This window comes from Vombatus ursinus, unplaced genomic scaffold, assembly GCF_900497805.2.
Source record: "Vombatus ursinus unplaced genomic scaffold, bare-nosed wombat genome assembly UNPS02014909.1, whole genome shotgun sequence".
Taxonomy (NCBI): domain Eukaryota; kingdom Metazoa; phylum Chordata; class Mammalia; order Diprotodontia; family Vombatidae; genus Vombatus; species Vombatus ursinus.
The window spans coordinates 589,523-609,728 of NW_020954687.1; the positions used below are offsets into that span (position 1 = coordinate 589,523).

Below are 20,206 nucleotides of genomic sequence, written 5' to 3' on the forward strand. Positions count from 1 at the left end.
AGACAGAGACAGAGAGACTGAGACTGAGACTGAAACAAATAGAGACAGAGACACAGAGAGAGGAGAGAGACAGAAACACACCCACAGAGACAAAGACAGAGACAGAGAGACTGAGACTGAGACTGAAACAGAGAGACAGAGAGATAGTCATAGAGAGAGAAGGAGAGAGAGAGGGTCAGACCAACAGACAGACAGACAGACACACACACACACACAGAGGAGAGACAAAGACAGACACAGGGAAGCAGAGAGAGGGAGGGGAGGGGAGAGACAGGGAGAGCACGCGCATTTATGAAGTGCTTATTTGCTGGGCATGTAAGTTGGCAGCCTAGGTGCTGGATTTTCTGTGGCAACAGGAATCTCAGAAGCCAAGGAACGAGACCTTCAAGGTGAAAGGGATGATCAACAGTGTGTCTACCCTGTATCCCTCAGATTTATTGGCAGGTTAAAATGGAAGCCTGTATGTGAAGGCACTTTAAAAACCAGGAACTGTATTAGGGGAGAGGGTGGGGTAGCAGAAAGGACACAGTTGACACCCATCACCTTCTCTGAAACCATTCTTTGGCCTTCTGCAAATACTGTCCATTCTTGCAGGCTCTGCTGTACCTCGGGCTGCTGCACAAAGGTCTCCAGATAGGGTCTCATTCAGGTTGAAGGCAGCAGAGTGTGTTTGCTCCAGGGTGTCCTGGGGGCAGCTCATACTGGCTCCCTTTTGTTAACATTTCAAAGTAATGAAACGAGTAAATAAATTCCAGTCCTAAGCCAAGGACTTGGTTTAAGCTAGGGACCATAGAACTGAGTAATAACAAGGCACAGTGCTATAACTAGCAGCAAGGCAGACTTGCCCTTCCCTGGTTCTGTGAGTCGTGTAGACTGTGCAGGTCTGAAGAAGGATTCAGCTCTCTAGTGACCCTGATTTCTTTGCCTCCTTAGAGGAAAAGAAGACTTTAATCTCAGGGTGTTCTGGATTATTGCCACGGTCCTTTAATTGGTCTTCTTGATTCCAGTCTCTCCCCTCTCCAACCTATCTTCTATGAAGCCATCCCTTAGATATCAGTCTGTCTATGCTGGTCCTCTGTTCAAAAAGCTTTAATGGTTCCTATTATCTCTAGGATAACATACAAATTCTTCAGACTGGCAAGTAAGGCTCTACACAATCTGCCTCTCACCTCTCTTTGTAGGCTTATTTAATATTATTCCACTTTATGAGCTCTGAATTCCAGTCAATATGCTCTATTAGATGTGGCCCAAATTTGACGTTCCTCTTCCTATCTCTGCTTTCAGAGATAGAGGAAGTTGATAACACAGTACATAAAATGCTGGACCTGATGTCAGGAAGAACTGAGTTCAAGTTCAGCCTCAGACATTTGTGTGACTCTGGGCAAATCACTTAACCTCAGTATGCCTCAGTTTCCTCAACTATAAAATGAGGATAATAACAGCACCTACCTTGCTGGACTGTTGTGACTATAAAATGAGATAATATTTGTAAAAAAAACCCCCAAAACTTGAATATACTCCCTCCTAACCTCAGTCACCTACAATCCTGGACTTCTTTAAAGGCTCTTTTTAGATGTCAGTACCTATGAAAAGCCTTTTCTGACCTGCCTCCCCAAATTATTAGTGCTCTTTCCCACTTCTAATTGTTTTGTGTGCATGTTGTAGCCCCTCCCCTCCCCCCAAGATAAAGTAAAGATCCTTGAGGCCAAGAATTATTTCATTTTTATTTTGGTGTTCCCAGTGCCTTGCTTGTATTTAAACATCAACAAATTAATCGACAAGCATTTATTAAGGGCCTACTATATCCCAGACACTACGCTAATCATTGGAGATAGAAAGCAAAACCAAAAATTGTCCCTGCCCTCAAGAAATTTACATTCTATTAGAAAATATGTTTGTTGAATTGAATTGAACTGAGTTATGTGTCTTTCTAAGTCATGATAATTTCCCTGGCTTTAAAATGCTTCTATTTCTCATCTTCAGTCTTTTTTTTTTTTCTCATCTTCAGTCTTGCTGGACCTCTAATTTATAATGGCAAACCACTCCAGTGTCTTTGCCAAGAAAACCCCAAATGAGGTCACAAAGAGTAGGACATGACTGAAAAACAACTGAACAACAACAGTCATAGCTGGGACCATACCCCTTAGCTCTGGTCCCAGTGATTTTCAATATGGTTCCATTCCCAATAATTTCCAGTGTTACCTGACTCTCAAACAGTCGTGGTCTAGTCCAGGACACACGTTTGAGCTTAATCCATTATTACCATTTCCCCCATCACTTTCTTAAGGCTAGTCAATCAACAAACCAATCCATCAAGTACTGATTGGTAGTGTTTGCTGATTTCCCCAAGGTGCAGATAATCACACTGAAGATTTAACAACTGGCAAGTGAGAGTTGGCTCTAGCACACCCCTGGGGTGAACACACTCTTTCTGCCACTCTCATGCTTAATAAGGCCACATCTGGGGACTGGGAGACCTTTGGGCTGCAGGCCAAGCTAGAGTAGACCCTTCTATTTGCAGAAGGCAAAGGAGTGGTTCTGGAAGGTGATGCCTGAGGCAGGGAGATAACAAGAGTGGCATAACAGAAACCAAGGAAGGGGAGAGTTTCAAGGTGAAAGGGGTGATCAGCGGTGTTGTCTGCCCTCTCTCACGCAGGTTTATCAGGAGTAAAAATGCAAAGAGTTGGGGCAGTTAGGTGGCGCAGTGGTTAGAGCTCCGGCCTTGGAGTCAGGAGGATCTGAGTTCAAATCCGACCTCCGACACTTGACACTTACTGGCTATATGACTCTGGGCAAGTCACTTAACCCTGATTGCCTTACCAAAAAGCAAAAAAAAAAAAAAAAAAGTGCAAAGAGTACATGTGAAGGCACTTCAAAAAGTAGGTATTGCTGTACTGGCTGGGGGGGGGGTGGGGGGAAGGGGAGCAGAGTAGGTTAGTGGAGAGAGCATGGGACTTGAGATCAAAAGTCCCAGATTTGAGCCCTGGTTCTTCCACTTACTAGATTTGAGATTCCTCATCTGGAAAATGGGGAAATTATCTAATGAGTTGTTGTGAGGGTCACTTGAGAATATGTATGAAAGCATTTTGTAACCATAAAACACTAGCATTTTGCTTGGTAGCTTTTGCATCTGTTGTCTGCATTACTGTTATTATTCTTCATTTGCATTTTCTCCTAAACCCAAATGGAGAGGCTCATGAGAATCCTTTGTGTATCCTCAGCTATCAACTGAGTCACCATGCGGAATATCTTCAAAAGGAACCAGGAGCCCATCGTGGCTCCTGCTGCCACCACGGCCACCATGCCAGTCGTTCCTGCGGGGCCTCCAGACAACTCCACAGAGAGTAGGGGTGCAGGGCCAACTGAAGAGGATTTGTTCAACCACCTGAAGGATAAATTCTTCAATGAGATCCAGAAGATCCCTTGTGAGTATCTCCTGGGATGGGGAGAGGGGAGGAGATGTGACCATGGCATGGGGAGGGACCATGCAGATGGAAGCCATGAGGGTATTTGTGTTGGGGAACCCTCAGAAGTCCATGGTGACTTGTCCCAGACCACCATGGTGGTCTGGGACATTTTTTTGATTTTTAGACTTGACTCTGGTCTTTGACCATGGGGGTTTCTTAGGCTGCGGGACCGCACTGTGGTTGTAACTGAGTAGGAAGTGGGTCTAGGTGACCTTTAAGGTCCTTAGAATCTCTAAGATTCTAGGTCTCTGGGTTAATCCTCTCCAAATGAGGGTGGAAGGCTGACCTGGGACCACTCTCAGGAAGGGGTCTCTTCCGTTGCTGATTCTGACAAAAGCCACCATATTCCCTTTATAGGGTTAGTATGTGGATTTCTGACACATCTCTTCAGTTGAAATAGTGTCCCTAGGCAGAATGCTGAGGAATGATTTTTTCAAGTATTCTTCTGCTCATCTACTGAGGCTATAGGGGTTTGGGCTAAGGAAAGAGCAGGGGGTTGGGTATCATTAAAAGCAGTTCATGCAAATGAAATGCAAGTCACTATGGAGGGTGGTGGAAGAGTAGAGAAGTAATAGCTTTGGGGAATAAATAGTAGAAAGACTGTGAGTCAGATTTTCCCAGCTGCTCCCAGTTTCAAACCATCCCATACCAGGACTGTCTGAAGGAACTGAGGATGGTTAGCCTGAGAAGAAAAGATTTAGGAGGAACACGATTGCTCTCTTCAAGTGTGTCATGTGGAAGAGGGAGTGGACTAGTTTTGCATGATCCAAGGGTAAATCTGGGAGTGAATAAAAGGTGCAGAGTAGCAGATTTAGGCTTGATACAGGCAAAAACTGACTAACGAGTAAAGCTATCTAAAATTGGAATGGGCCGTGTTAGGTCATAGCAGGCTCCCCCTTACTTGAGGTTAAGCAGTGGTTGGATGGAAGACCATTTATTGAGGATTCTTGCTCATGTATGGGTTGGAATGGGTAACCCCGAAGGGCCCTCCCAACTCTGAGACTCTGTAGTTCAGTGAAATATTCTGCCTTGTTGTCCCCATAAACCTTCACCTCCATCCCAAATCCTTTGTTAGACGGTGCATTCCAATGTTTGGTTTGGGAAATACGGTCACTGGAAGCCTGCAGAGGAATGGAACTAGGATTAGCTCTGTGATGATAGCACCCCTGGATGCAGGCAGGGCACCATCGAGGGGGAAAGGTGCCCCTTCCGGGCAAAGGGGCTCAGCGACTATCAAGCTTTTGTGGCATGTTATGTGCATGCAGTACCTCCATGGGCACTGATCGCCATTGCTGTGGTCGCCGGCCTCCTCCTCCTCACCTGCTGCTTCTGCATCTGCAAGAAATGCTGTTGTAAGAAGAAAAAGAACAAGAAGGAGAAGGGGAAAGGCATGAAAAACGCCATGAACATGAAGGACATGAAAGGAGGTCAGGTATGGCACCTGCAAGGGGAAGGGGAAGGGGCATGGAGATGCCATCTTGTTCATTGGGACAGAGCATCCTACCAGGAAGTTCAAACTAGTCTGGGATATTTTCTTAATATCCCACTCCTTAAAAAGAAGAAATCTCAAGCCAATGAGGGGAAGTGAGGTTGACACATGGGGTCATAGTAGGCAGCAAGATGGCATGGTGGACGTAGAATGTTGGACATGGCATCAAGAAGAACTGAGTTCAAATCTGGCCTCAGATGCTTACTTAACTGTATGCCCCTGGGCAAGTCACCTAAACTCTGTTTGCCTCAGGATCCAATGAGGTAATATTTGTTAAAAAAAAAAAAAAGTGCTTAGCATAGTGTCTGGCGCATGGTAGGTACTAAATAAATACTTATTTCCTTCCCTTTCTCATTATTATTGTTATTGCTTTGCCTCCCAAATCAGTTGCCTTGGTTCCATGAACATTATCACCCAGAAGATCAAATCAGCTAAAGGGAAAAAATAATTCTGCCAGCCTGGACTCCTATGGGCCAATCACAGGGTAGAAGACCATGAAATTCCCTCCTGCTTCCCTAACTTTAAAAGAAAGAGGGTGATATATTGTCCCTAAAGTATCTCTTGGGTCACAAAGACAAACTATTGGACAAGAAGGAAAACCCTTTAAGAGGGCATCATCTGGTGACCCTTGTCCTTCCTGCTTGACTTTCAGAAGGTAGTTTGACTTTCAGAAGTGGCAGAGCATTGCCCTAGGAGTGAGAAGGCCGGGGTCCTTGCCTCAGTTCTGTCATTTACTAATCATCTCACCCCTCAAAGGTCCTCTATTTTCCTCATCTGTGAAACGGGGATAATGATATTTGTCATGCCTACCTCAAAGGGCTGTTGTGAGTATCCCATGATACCCTCTGATGATAAAAATCTGTAAAGAGCTCTTCACATGCAAAGCAATATTAATAAAACAATAATAACTGACATTTGTATAGCACTGATTATCTGATTTGAACAACATTTTAGCGAGGACTTTAATGACAGTTCCTCAGATAGGAAGTAATCAATCAATAAACAATTATTGAGCACCTACTATGTGCCAGGAATTGTGCTAAGCTCTGAGGATACAAATATGAAAAAAGAAAGATAGTCCCTGCCCTCAAGAAGCTTACAGTCTAATGGGGAAAGACTGCGCAAAAGGAAGCTGGAAAGTGGGGTGGGGAGGGATGTACCTGATTTGGGGGCATGGTGAAGAAGTCAATCGAGGAAGTCCCAAAGTAGTACAGCCCAGAGCAAAATGGGGTGATGTGGAGGAGAAGAGGAGAGTGAAAGCTTCTGGAAGAAAGGGACTGGTTCATTTTTGTCTTTACGTCCCCATCACCCAGCTCAGTGCCTTGCACGCAGCAGGGACTTGTTTATTTCTTTGTTTTAAAATAATGATCCTAGTAGGAATAGGGCAACATTCAGGGCAAATATGCCTCTATTTTTGTTACCTTCTAGAATAGATTTTACCTAGTTATGTTCCAGAACCTGCAAGGATTCTTGGTATGTCTGTTTAAATGCTTAGAGTTCTCTTCCAGGCCTGCTCAGGAGTCCTGGGCAGACTTTTATAGATCCCTGGTTCTCAATTTTACCCAATTTTGCGGTGGAAATAATTCCAATATTCAAAGAATTTAGGATCAAAGCAGGGAAGAAATGAAGATGTGGGTAGAGTAGAGAATTGTGTGTGTGTATGTATGCACGTATGCATTTGTGTGCCAAGTCTTTTAGAGGGGTTTCCAGTGGATGTTCTCATAAGGAGACATTTCTCCAAATCTGCTGTGTTTGGACCCCAGCCTGATCTCTCTAAGGATGGCTGGCTGGTAGGACTAGTCAGCTGGTAAGCATTAATCTTTATGATGGGGGACTTCTCTAACCTGGCTTTTCTCTTTCTTCTCCTGTCATCATGGAATTCTCCCCACCAATCCATTGCCTGGTCTGGATGGCATTCATGGTATGTCTTTTTGAGTGTATACAGGGCCTAACTCAGAGAAGGTTTTGGAGAGGGAATTGAAGAGGGAGGAGGGCAGTAGGAGAGGAACAAAGGGGCAGTATGGAGGTTATCCAGAAGATAGAAAGAGCACTAGATTTGATTTCAGAAGATCTGGGTTCAAATCTTGGTTCTACTACTCTGCGACCTTCAGCAAGTTGTCAAATTTCTCTGGGGTTCACTTTCCTCATCTGCAAAATGAGGGAGATGTATTAGTGGATCTTGTCCAGCTTTTAATTCTATCAATCTCAAATTCCAGGGAGTTATTGTGTGACAAAGGCAGCTTATAGCAGCTAGCCAGAGTCAACTGTTAAATTTTCAATGTGGGCATTATACTTTGAAATTCAGCAAAATGCTACAAATCAGGACTTGATTTATTGTTTTGTTGATTGTCTAGACTTAAGAAATCAATGGAAAAATATTAATAATTCAGACTAAATTTAAGTGTGTCCTGTTTATATCCCCACCCCACCCCCACAAAGAGCCAAATTTTAAACATTTACTAGCAAATTACTGGATGGAATATTCAAGATTTGGGATGGGGTTCAAGTGGGAGCCATGAGACTAGGACCTCCCCTTGCTCAAGCACCTATGGAGAAGCTTCCCAAAGTCCTGGGGAAAATCCCATCTCTCCCCCAGAGGATTCTTCCTTTCCATCCAGATGATGACTGGGTCCCAGGGAAAAAGAGGAGATGCCCTCCACTGTTCTCCCATTGTACTCAGCTGGGCTATTCTGTCTTCTAGCTTGTCCAGGATGATGATGATGCAGAGACGGGCCTGACAGAAGGAGAAGGTGAAGGAGAGGAAGAGAAAGAACCAGAAAACTTGGGCAAACTGCAGTTTTCATTGGACTATGATTTCCAGGCTAACCAGGTGCTCAGGGATTGGAGGGAGGCAGTGGAAAGGTGGATAAAAGGGAGGGCTATGCTAGATCCTAGAGCCCATTGTTAAATTTTCAGTCTGAGCATTTACACCTTGGAAAACAGCAAATGTTACCAGTTGGGTCTTGATTTATTTCACCGATTTTCTAGACTTAAGAATGTGATAGAGAGAAATAATGTAAATTAAACTAAAAATGTCTACTGCGTACATTTTTCCTTCAGAGAGCCAGTTGTTAACTATTTATTATCATACTAGTGGGTTGAGATTTAGGCCTACATGGGCACAGAATAGGAAAAACACAGACTTGAGGCTGTGTGGTCAGGCTGAAGGGCCTGGGGTTATGACCATCTGGGCTATGTGATCAGCAAGACCCCTTTTAGGTTTGGCCTTCTATGCTCCTATGATTCCGAGTCAGAGAAAGATGGAGGAAGGCTTGAGGACATAGGAAAAGGGACTAGGGTGAGCCTGACCCCAGGGTCACAGCTAACTGGGGAAACCTACACTCTGTGCTCTTTGTCAGGTGGGGGGGACCAGTAGAGCCCCTGGATACTGTGCTAACCTTCTGGTAATGTGGCTGGTCTCTTCTGGGAGTCGTGTGCCACCCTAGGGCACAGGACTGAATGAGAAGGCCTCTAGAGACCTGAGACCAAGCTCTCATAATAAACTTCCAAACCAGGGGCTAGTGGAAATAGGCAGTGTGAGAATGTTGGAGCAGGCCTGAGAAATGGGTTTATTTCTCTCCACAGTTGACCGTGGGTGTCCTTCAGGCAGCTGAGCTCCCTGCTCTGGACATGGGGGGCACCTCAGACCCCTATGTCAAAGTCTTCCTCCTCCCAGACAAGAAGAAGAAATATGAGACCAAGGTCCATAGGAAGACACTGAATCCTGCCTTCAATGAGACCTTCACCTTCAAGGTGAGCTTGAGAATCTCCTTTTCCCAGGTCCTTCCCTTCTTTCCCTCTTTGATTTACTCCTAAGAATACAACTCATAGGATCATGGGCAGAGAATTCACAAATGGGTAATTCAGAGATTTGGTATTTTATCACCTAAATACCTGACTTCTAGCTCCATCTGGGACTAACCCAGCCCAGAAAAATTTGTTTGGGATCAATGAACCCTCAGCTACTATCCTGCTCTTTCCCAGTGGTCAGCATATTGTTATAGCCCCTGAAAAGATTTGAGGGCCCCCTGCCCATCTTAGCCTTCCTCTGCTTTCCTAGATCCTGTCCAACCCTAACCCTATGATCCTATGATCAGGGTCCTTTTCTCACCAAACTCTATGACTTTTAGGTTGAGCTGGGGACATCTTGGGGGCAATGATGCAGGCCCTCCTCTCATCATCATTGCCCCCAAGAACTCGGACTCCTTACAATACTCCACCTGTCTGTGCCCTGACATGTCCTACAGGTGCCCTACCAGGAGCTAGGGGGCAAGACGCTGGTGATGGCCATCTACGACTTTGACCGCTTCTCTAAACACGACATCATCGGGGAGGTGAAGGTGCCCATGAACACTGTGGACTTGGGCCAGCCCATCGAGGAATGGAGAGACCTGCAGGGTGGAGAGAAGGAAGAGGTGAGGCAGGGAGAACCTGGGCCAGTTTCGATGTTGTACTTAAGATGGTGCAGAGAGAAGGCCAGGACCAGGCCAGTACCAGGGAGAGGAGCAAACTGAGACAATTGAATCCCCAGCTTGATCCTGGCCTCCAGATGTCAGGAGCTCACAGTCTAGCTGGGGAGATACGCTGTACACATATGGAGCTGAGAATGTTACAAGTGGGAGCCAGGGTAGGAGGACCTAGAGTCATGCATTCAGATCTCTGCCCAGGCACTTGCAAGTTCGGTGATCTTGGGCAAGTAACTTAATCTTTCTGACCTTCAGTTTCCTTATGTGTAAAATGGGGATAATATTCCTTACGCTTTTTGACTTATGGGTGGTTGTGAGGAAAATGCTTTGCAAGCCTTAAAGCATTATGGGAACATGGGCTGTTACTATTGTCAAGTGCAAGATAGTGTGGTACCTGAGAGGGAAAGATCAGCATAGGCTGGGGGAGGATGCAGACAAGGTTCCATGCCCCAGGGCTCTGAGAGACCATGGGACACCCAGGCCCATGGAAATGAACCCAGTTCCAAGGTAGTCTGGATAGGGAGAATGCTCATTGAAAAGAAGAGGAGGAAGGGAGCCTATCCTTGCTCTGAATCTCACCCACCCCATGCCCCCATCCTTGCCTGCCTTGGGAACATGTGGTCTAAAGAATCAACAAAGCAGTCAGCCACCTAGGACCTACACACCCGGGGCCAACTGAGGAACATTTTTAAATATGACTATTTACAAATGCACATATTTCTAATGCCTGAAAAGTCTGCTCTCCATGGCCCATAAGTATTTATTTTGTGATAACTTAAATGATATGTGTTATGGTGAAGGTTCACGACTCCAGTGAACAATAACAATAATGTGGGGCCCATGCAATTTAGAAACCTTGCCCAAAGCATACAAATAATTTGTCCCTCTGTCCTGGATAGCTACAAGTCAGGGTCTAGCCCCAATTATCCTTCAGGGCCAGGCCTGCCTTGGGAACATGTGGTCTAAAGACCATCACCCATTCCTGCCATCACAGCCTAATGTTTATTCTTCTCATCTCTGGTTTCTGCCTATTCCATTCCTCCATCTTTTTCTCCCTCCTTTCCTTCCTTTATCTCTCTTTTCCTTCCTTCCTTCTTTTCCCTTCTTCCTTCCTCCTTCCTTTCTATTCCTTCATCTTTCCTCTCTCCTTTCCTCCCTTTCTCTCTCCTTTCCTTCTTTTCCCTTCTTCCTTCCTTCCTTCTTCATAAATAATTGTTATCAGAGATGGAGATAAATATAAATGAGAGGTTTAGGCAAAGTATCTCTCTTGTGATATAAATAATTCCTGTGGGAAAGGCCATTATTAACCAATAGCTTTGTTGTACTGTAGCAAGAAAGACTGAGTTGAAATATAAGCAAGAGCTTGTCAGTAATTCAGGGAATAGTGACTGAAGGAGCTCCCTAGGAGAGACAGACCTTTCCCTCCTCCCCTGCCTTTCCCACATACTAGTCTGGGCCAGGTGAGTGGCAAGCCCTTGCTAGAGCTGAGCAGAATGTCCTTAGGAGGACCCTTCCAAGCTGAAGGGGAGACTCTGAATTTTGTTTTTTCCTCACTGGGCAGCCAGAAAAGCTTGGAGACATCTGCACTTCCCTCCGTTACGTGCCCACTGCTGGGAAATTGACTGTCTGTATTCTGGAAGCCAAGAACCTGAAGAAGATGGATGTAGGAGGCCTTTCAGGTGCGTGCAGATCCACCATTGGCCATCAGGTGGCACCAGTGGCCATCAGTGGCCATCAGAAGGCTCCCCAGCCACTATATTTCCCAGTTATTTTAACCTTGAATTCCTGTTCTAGCAGAACTTCTGATCATTCAATGTGTATCGTCATTTACTGTCCAGAAGCCTTGCTAGGGTGGCGCCCCTAACTCCACTGGTATACTGCCAAGGCTTTACAGAGCACATAATAAATGCCATCATGCCCACAGGACCAGTTACCTTTGGCAAAGTTGTGAATTAGGTAAAGCTGCCTCCAGGGTCTTATTCTTCTGTTAGGACCCCTTTCTTGCCAGCATCAGCCCTAGCCCCCATCTTTCCTAGGTTGAAGAATAGCAGAAACTCTATCAATTCAATTCAATTCAACAAACATTAAAGTCTCTGCTGTGAGGTCATACAGTGTCCTGGGTGCATTAAAAATGAAATAATTCAGTCCCTTCACTGTGGTGCAGTAGGAGAGCTAGATTTGGAGTTCGAGGTCTTAGGCCCAAATCCTGGCTCTGCTGCTGATGACCTGAGTGACCTTGGGTAAGTCACTCTCTGGTCACCTCAATTATAAAATAAGGAGATTGGACTCAATAACCTTGAAGGTTCCTTCCAACTCCAAATCTATTATCTGGCTCTCAAGGAGCTGACAATCTGTGGGAAGGCTGGGACTTCTGTACAAGCCAGTATGACCCAAGGTAGCATTTGATGGCGACAAAGTGACCCAAGGTACTAAGGAGAGGTTTGAGGAGAGATCCCTGGGTATGGCATCAGAGGAGAGGTGGTCCCTGAGCTTAACCTTGAAAGAAGAGGTTTTCAGCAAGAGAAAAATAGAGGTGGAAGGTGCACTCCAGGCATGAGGAATGGTCTCTGTTGATGTAGGGCAGGGAAGGACAGAATGAGATCAGGGAACAGTCTCTAATCCAGTCTGACTAGAATACTGGATAAATGAAGGGGAATGGTATGAAATAAAGCCAGAAAAGCAAAGAAAAGCCAGTTTGTGGAGGGGCTTGAACATCAGGCAAAGGAGTCTGTATTTTTTTTACCCTATCATACTTGGAAAGCCATTGAAGAGTTTTGAGCAGGGGAGTGATGTGGTCAGGCTTCAGCCTTAGCAGACTTATTTTAAGAACTGTGTAAAGAATGGATTGAAGTCAGCGAGAGACTGCAGAGAGGGAGACCAGTTAGGAGGCTATTACCATTGTCCATTCAGAAGGACTGAACACACGAATGAAGACAGTAACGTATGAGGTGTTGGAGAGGTAGAATCAGCAAGACTGATGAGATGCAGAGGGTGAAGGCAAAGGAAAAATCAAAGATGACTCTAGGGAGGGCGGGGTTAAAAAGGAATATGGATTCAGTCTCAGACATATTGAATTTGAGGTGCTGGTAGGACATCCACAATTCACATTCCCGCAAAGGCCTGTGGATAGACTAGGCATTCATAATATGAAGAAACTATGAGAAAGAATGCTGTCACTAGGCAGGACAATGGGAAAACACCTGCTCAACCTGCAGTACATGTCAATCCATCAAATTTCATTTATTAAGCACATACTGTGTGCCAGGCACTGTGCTAAGTGCTGGGGATACAAAGAAAAGCAAAAACCAGCCCCTGCTCTCAAGGAAATCACGGTCTAATGGGAAATACCACATGCAAACAACTATGTACAAACAAGATATAGACAAGATAAGTTGGGATTGGTTGCAGAAGGAAAGCCCTAGAATTAGGGGTTGGGAAAAAATTCTGTGGCTTAAAGAAAGCTAGGGAATCCAGGAGGTGGAGATGAGGAGGGAGAGCAGTCCAAGCATGGAGAACAGCCAGAGAAAATGCCCAGAGTCTGAAGATGGAGGGTCTTGTGAGGATCAGCAAGGAGGCCAGGGTCACAGAGTAGATGAAGGACAGTCAGCTCTAAGAAGACCAGAGAGGGGAGGCAGGTTATGAAGGGCTTTGAATTCTAAACAGAAGAATCTATTTGACCCTGGAGGTCAGAGGAAGCCACTGGAGTTTATTATGGTCAGATCTGGATTTTAGGAAAATCTCTTTGACAGCTGAGTGGAGGATAGAATGGAGTGGAGAAAGCTCGAGACAAGGACACTAGCCAGCAGGCTTTTGCAATAGTCCAGGTATGGGATGATGAGGGCCTGCACCAAGGTGATGGCCATGCCATAGAACACAAGGGGGTGTATACAAGAGACCCTACCCTCAGGGAGCTTACATACACCCTATCCGGGAAAGTAACACATGCACGTATTAGCAGGAGCTACAACATATAGAAATGGTAAACAGAAGGTAATTTCAGGAGGAGGAGGAAGGCAGTGGCAGCTGGGACTGGGGTCAGAAGGTAGCACTTGATTTGAGCTTTGGGGTGGGATTTCCTCGGTGGGCAATTTCTCCCTTTCCCATAAACTAATTCATCTGCTCCTTTGGCCAGGACAACTCAAATTCTGAAAACATTCTCTAACTGGCTAGCATAGTCCCTGGAGGTGGTTCAAGTTGCTACTCCTGTCTTATTTTGTTGTTCTTCTAGAAAGATTGACATCACTGCAAAGGCTTATGGGTAGATTACCAATAGGAAGAAACTATAGGGAAAGAGGTTGCCATAGGAAAGAATGCTGTCACTAGGCGGGACAATGGGAAAGCACCTACTTAGCCTGTAGTACTTGTTCCTAGGATGCCTCAATCACAACTTGGTTACTGTGTCCTGCGAGTCATACCTCTTCATCAGCCCTCTAACTCTGTGCTTCCTTCTTTCAGCATTGTTCTACTCCCATTAATCTTTCAGCTCTCACCCCACCCCCTACTTATTCTTTGTCTCTGCAACCTAGTTGTGAGGCTCTAAATTGGTCAGCCATACTCCGCTTTATGGGAGAACATGGTTGTGAGATCTGCTTGTATGTCATTGGTCTTCCCTTGTGGATACAAGTAATTAAAAAGATTTGGCCAAACCAGGAAAATGTAGAGTACTGAATTAATTATTTGACATTTGGAAGGGACTTCAGCAATTTTCTAGTCTAACCCATAGCTGAAATGAGTATTTACTGTAACAGACATGACAAGTGGTTATGCAGCCTTTGCTTGAAGCCCTCCAGTGAGGAGAAGTCCACCAGTAAGTGACACAGCCCATGCTATTTTAGGAAATTATAATTGCTAGGAAGCTTTTCTTGATATTAAATTGAAATTTAATTTTTTTGGTAGCTACCACCCATTACTCCCATTTCTGCGTTTCAGGGCAAAACAGAACATCAGTCAGGCCAGTTTGATTGGAAAGAAGAATATGTAAAGAGGAACAATATGAAATAGGACTAAAAAATTAGGTGGAAACCAAGTTGAGGAAATTAAAATTTCAGGCTGAGGAGTTTGCATGTTGTTCCAGAAGGAAAAGGGAGCCATTGAAGACTCTTGAGTAGTGAAGTGATAGGGTCAGATCTGTCATGGTCCATTTCTGGGAATATCAATTTGGCAGCTGCATGGAGGATAGATTGGAAAGGGGAGAAAAGTCTTGGGGGATGAAGACTGAGAAAAGATAATTTTTATTTGGCAATTAAGAGGTGACTCTGGAGAAAGTGATTTCAGGAGGGTAGAGGAGTCAAAAGCTAGTTTGCAAGGGGGTGAAGAATGAATGGATGGTAAGGAAATGGGTGTGATGGAGTGAGTGTCAATGCAATTTAACAGGGAAGGAGTGGAGAGATATAGGTCAGCAACTTAATCTGAAATATTACTGTGCCATAAAAATGATGAAATGGACTATTTTAGAGGAAATTGGGATGACACTTGGGAACTGGCACAGGGCAGAGTGAACAGAACCAGGAGAACAATTTATACAATGATCACATTATAGAGAAAAACAACTTAGAAAGACTTTAGAACTCTTGAACAACCATGGTGATAAACCACGAGTCCAGAAACATTAAGATGAAATATGCTACTTGTCTCCAAACAGAGAGGTGATGAACTCTGTGTCACTAGCTCACACAGTGGTAAAAGATGATGTCTAGCCATAGTCACACATATCCACACATAGACACAGTGCGGGACATGCTCAGTAAAGGGAGGAGCCGTCCACTAGTGATATGGGTTCTCTTGGGAGGTGGTGGGCTCTCCCTTGCCAGAGCTCTACATAAAAAGGGCTTGATAATCACTTGTCAAGCATATGATAGTAAAGATTGGACTGAACGGCCTCTAAGGGCCCTTCCAACCCTGGGCTCCTATAATTCTATTCTATGACAGACTCCAGCTATCTCTCCCCTGTCCTACTCTGTCCTTAAAAGGTAGCCACGCTCAGCCACAGAGTTCTCACTTTCATTGGGCTTGCAGAGAACATGCAGTTACCTTCAGGGGCTGGGTTTTGGATTCTACAGACCTTTGCTGTCCTAAAGTGTGATGGCTCCCTTCAGAGGGAGGGGGTTCCCCCTCCCTGGAGGTCTTCAAGTAGAGACAGGGTGCCAACACTTGTAGGGTGTATTTTGGTAAAGATTCCTTTCATGTACGGATTGGATTGGATGGCTGCTAAGGTCTCTTTCAGCCCTCAAATTCTGTGATTCTGTCTAACTGTTTGTTCAGTAGCCAAGAATTTAGCTTTCAGTATTTCTGGGAGAATTTGAGACAAGCTGGATTGGAGGTAGAAGAGAAGACAGGGAAGAGAATGGAAAGGGGTGGGTCTTGTAACTTTTTTTTTTTTTTTGGTTGTGTTGACTAGTTTTGCTCAAATTTTTTTTCTTTTTCTGTTTTTTTCTTTTTAATTTTTTTTTAAACTTCTTTTGTATAAAGGATAGCTATCTGGGAGGGGAAGGTACAGGAGGAATTCTAGGTGATAAAAGATATAAATAAAATCAAAATAAAAGATATAAATAAAAATCTATACAATGTGTCTCAAAAGTCTTAAGCACAATTTTAAGCTTTGTTTGCTTAATTAAATTAAGCTATTAAGTTAACTTAAGTATAGTTTTAAGCTTTATTAACTTAACTTTATCAACCTCTAAGCTTAATTAACCTAAGCTAACAAAGCTTTAAACTGCACTGAGACTTTTGGGACACCTCGTATTTTAAAGACAGCATATGCAACCCATAGGATCCCACCTCTGTAAAGAGGAAAGAGAGATGAATTTTCTCATCTCTCCTTCAAGGACAAGCTTGGTTACTACAATCATATGGCATTCAGTTTCTTCTTGTTGTTATTCTTAATATTTACTTTGTTGTAGTCATTATATAGATTGCTTTCCCTGGTTCTGTTTACTTCACTTTTCATTGATTCATGTAAGTTTTCCCATGGTTCTCTGAGTTCTTGATATTCATAGTTTCCTATGGCCTCAGGGTCCTCAACTGTCAAGCTAAGGTATTGGACTATATGACCACCTAGGTCCCTTCCACCTGTAAATCTATGATTCCAGGCTTCAGTTTGTGGCAAGCCGCTTGATGGGTAAGCTTAGATTGTAAGAGAGACAGTCAGATGACGTGCGCTTCAAAATCCGATCCCTATACTCTATTTATTTATTTATTATTATTATTTTATATTTATTTATGCTCTATTTATTTTTGCTACCTCTGTAGCACTGGACAAATATACTTCTCTCTGACCCTCAGTTTCCTGGATAATGGAGTTGGACTTGCTCAGGGGTTCTTACCTTTTTGGGGGTCCTGGACCCCTTTGGCAGGCTGGTGTAGCCTAGCAACCTCTTCTCAGAATAATGTTTATAAATGCATAAAATAAAATACATAGGATTACAAAGGAAAGCAATTCTATTTAAATATAGTCACAAAAATAATAAATAAAAAAGTTCACAGACCTGAGTTAAGAACTCATAGCCTAATGACTATACATATTTGTAATGGGTTTTGTTTCTCTTGCTTTCTCAATGGGTGAGGGAGGGAAGGGGGAGATTTAGGAACTGAAAAATAAAATAAAGTTCAATTAAAAACAAAAAAAAAAACCCCTTCACCTAGATGGTCTCTGAGACCCCTCCCAACTCTAAATCTTAGAATCCATTTCTATCCACATTCAAGTGACTGTAGATACAAATGCATCATAAGATTTAGAGCTATATTATGCTACAGACTGGGGAGAAGAGACAAAAGTTTCCATGAGGCATAATTCTGACCTCATGGAGCTTACAAGTCCACGGGAGAGAGAGAGAGAGAGAGAGAGACACACACACACACAGAAAGAGAGAGACAGAGAGAAACAGAGACAGAGAGAGAGAAAGACAGAGAGAGAGAGACAGAGAGGATTCATAGATAACTGTTATTAAGAAATAATCAGGGGGCAGCTAGGTGGCGCAGTGGATAGAGCACTGGCCCTGAAGTCAGGAAGACCTGAGTTCAAATCTGGCCTCCGACCAAACACTTGACACTTACTAGCTGTGTGACCCTGGGCAAGTCACTTAACCCCAATTGCCTAAAAATAAAAAACACAAAACAACAACAACAACAAAAGAAAGAAAGAATCAGCATAACCATAATCAATACCCACAAGAGTCAGGAAGCCTTGAATGGTGATGGATTTCTCCTTCTGCAGATCCCTACGTGAAGATTCACTTGATGCAGAATGGTAAGAGGCTGAAGAAGAAGAAAACCACAGTAAAGAAGAAGACTTTGAATCCCTACTTCAACGAGTCCTTCAGCTTTGAGATACCCTTCGAGCAGATCCAGGTGACAAGGCCCTAGCCAGGTTCTGGGCCTGCGGTGCAGGTTGGGGATAGTCACAAAAGGAGGAGATCTGGGATAGTTTGAGGGAAGCTACTTATAGACCAGCGGCCAAATCTCCTAGTGCTCCTCATGGAAGCAGGGAGGGAGAGTGGGATGTGTTTCAGATTATTCTGAAGTGAGGTAGGGGATGAGGAGGAGATAAGTTCCATTAGAGAATTAACCCCCCAAATCATTTCCTTGGGTCTCTCGGGGCACTAATTTATGTATGCAAAGGGATGGGTTTGCTGCAACACAGTAGACCCAAGAGGAGGACCTAAGAGGGAACTGGTTGATCTGAGTTTGAGTCCGGCCTCAGACACTAGCTGTGTGACCCTGGACAAGTCAATTAAGCCTCAGTTTCCTCATCTGTCGAATGTGAAGCACTTTGTAAGGTGCTTATACATGTTATTATTTTAAAATTATTTTAATGTTTAAAATATTATTATTTTAAAATTTATATCTTGCCCTAACCTGCTCCTGTCCTGCCTCGCCTCACTGCAACAACTCCTGCTTCCCATTTCCTGCTAGGGATAGATAGATGGCAACATTCTTAAAAGATTTCATAGAAAACCACCCTGGCCTGCCAATCTGTCCTCTCTCCTCTTATTTCTTTCTTCTTCCCTTCTACCTTCTTTTCTTGCTATCTCTCCCCTTCCCCTCCTTTCTTCCTCCCATGCTATTTCCCTTCCAGTTCTCTCTTATTCTTCTCTTTGTTTGTTTGTTTCTTTCTCTCTCTCTGCCTCTGCCTCTCTGTCTCTGTCTTCCTGCCTCTCCTCCCCACTCTTCCTTCCCTTTCCATTTACTGCTTGTAGTGATGTGGGAAGAGTCCAAAGGCCTGGGTCTGAATCCCAGTTCTGACCTTTATTATTTCTGTGAGCCTCAGTTTCCTCATCTGTAGCAATACTGGCACCATCTAACTCACAGGACTATCAAGAGGGAAGTGCTTCGTAGAACCTTTCAGGGTTGTGTGCATGTACGTGATTGTAATCGTGCCTTCTCTAGGTGTGGGGAGCTGGGATAGAGAAGGAAAGGAGGAGATAATCAAATGTTGGGGTGTTAAAATGTCATGCTGGGCTACAGGTTACAGTTATAAATAAAAAATGAAAATGAATAAGGTCAGTGCTATATCAACGGAGCCCTTTAATTAAGCAGAGCAGGGACTAATGCCTCCCAGAACTTAAAAGCAGGCTGTGACCTGAGTAAATTCCAGTGCTTTGGGGCCACCTGTGAGCTGACCTCACTTTGCCGACAGGCAGATGCCCAGGATGGTGAATGAGCTTGGCCACCTAAGGACATTGTAGACATTTGAAGTGAACTTCCTTTTTCTCTTCTGGGAAGAACTGTTTTATTTTTGGCAATGAGTGAGCCAAAGAACTCCAGTGGAGTCAGAAATACATAGCAAATACCAGACTGGGAGTCGCGACATCAGGAATTTGCCCCCAGCTCTGCCACTGACCTCGGCTAGCTCCTCTCCCTTTTGTAGCACTTGTCTCCCACCCAGGAAAAATAAATCATGTCCTCCTCATCCTCCCTGCCCCTAGGAGCTCAAATAAAAGGTCAAAATGAGAATCAGAAGAGGTTTGTGTTTGTGCGTGGGAGTTGTGGGGCTATCTAATGAGAATAATAAAAAAGGAAATGGTGACATGCTCCTTTTTGCCTCCAGAAAAGTCAGAACAATCAATGGGCAAATATTTATTAAGCATCTACTATATGCCAGGCAATAAAACAGGCACTAGGGATATAAAACAACAACAGCAACAACACCCACCACCCAAACTAGCAGCTGCGAGGATCAGGAAAGACCCCATGTAGAAGGTGGTCCTTGAGCTGGGCTTTGAAGGAAACTAGGGATGTGGGGAGTCAGAGGAGAAGAAGGAGGGCATTCTGAGCATTCCAGGAGTAAGAGGGAACTGGGACGTTTCTGGGCCTTAGATTAACTGTAGAGAAGGCCTTCTTCACTGTAAGGATGGCTAGAAATGGGTGAAATGAAGAGAGGAGAGGCTGCTTCCTTCTCTCTGCTCTGCCCCCACCCCCAATATACCTGGGGTTGTGTTGGATACAACCCTGCGCAGAGGCAAGGGGATAGATACAGGAAGGAAGGAAGGAAAAAGGTGGGCAAGAAGGAGGGAAGGAATGAGGGAGAGGAGGAAAAGAAGGAAAGAAGGAAGGAGGGATTGAAGGGAAGAGGATAGAAAAGAGAGAAGGAGGGAAAGAGGGAGGAAAGGAGGAAGGGAAAGAAAGGAGGGAAGGAAAGAAAGAGGGAAGGAAGGAAGAAAGGAAGGAAGGAAAGAAATAAATGTTTATTAAGTGCCTATTACATACCAGGCACTATATTAAGTGCTTTACAAATATTATGTCATTTGATCCAAACAACAACTCCGGGAGGTAGGTGTTATTATTAT

General features: G+C 44.2%; 1 protein-coding gene across 3 annotated transcripts in view; it reads left to right on the forward strand.

The window, feature by feature from the left end:
• Positions 1 to 20,206, forward strand: part of SYT2 (synaptotagmin 2) — a 177,697-nt gene that overhangs the window by 150,603 nt on the left and 6,888 nt on the right. For all 3 annotated transcript variants that reach the window (XM_027843473.1, XM_027843474.1, XM_027843475.1), the window contains exons 3-9: positions 3,222 to 3,425; positions 4,733 to 4,899; positions 7,667 to 7,786; positions 8,542 to 8,709; positions 9,204 to 9,371; positions 10,984 to 11,101; positions 17,635 to 17,768. In XM_027843473.1, coding sequence (XP_027699274.1) covers positions 3,239 to 3,425; positions 4,733 to 4,899; positions 7,667 to 7,786; positions 8,542 to 8,709; positions 9,204 to 9,371; positions 10,984 to 11,101; positions 17,635 to 17,768 — 1,062 coding nt within the window. In that variant the 5' untranslated portion in view covers positions 3,222 to 3,238. The remainder of the gene's footprint in view (positions 1 to 3,221; positions 3,426 to 4,732; positions 4,900 to 7,666; positions 7,787 to 8,541; positions 8,710 to 9,203; positions 9,372 to 10,983; positions 11,102 to 17,634; positions 17,769 to 20,206) is intronic.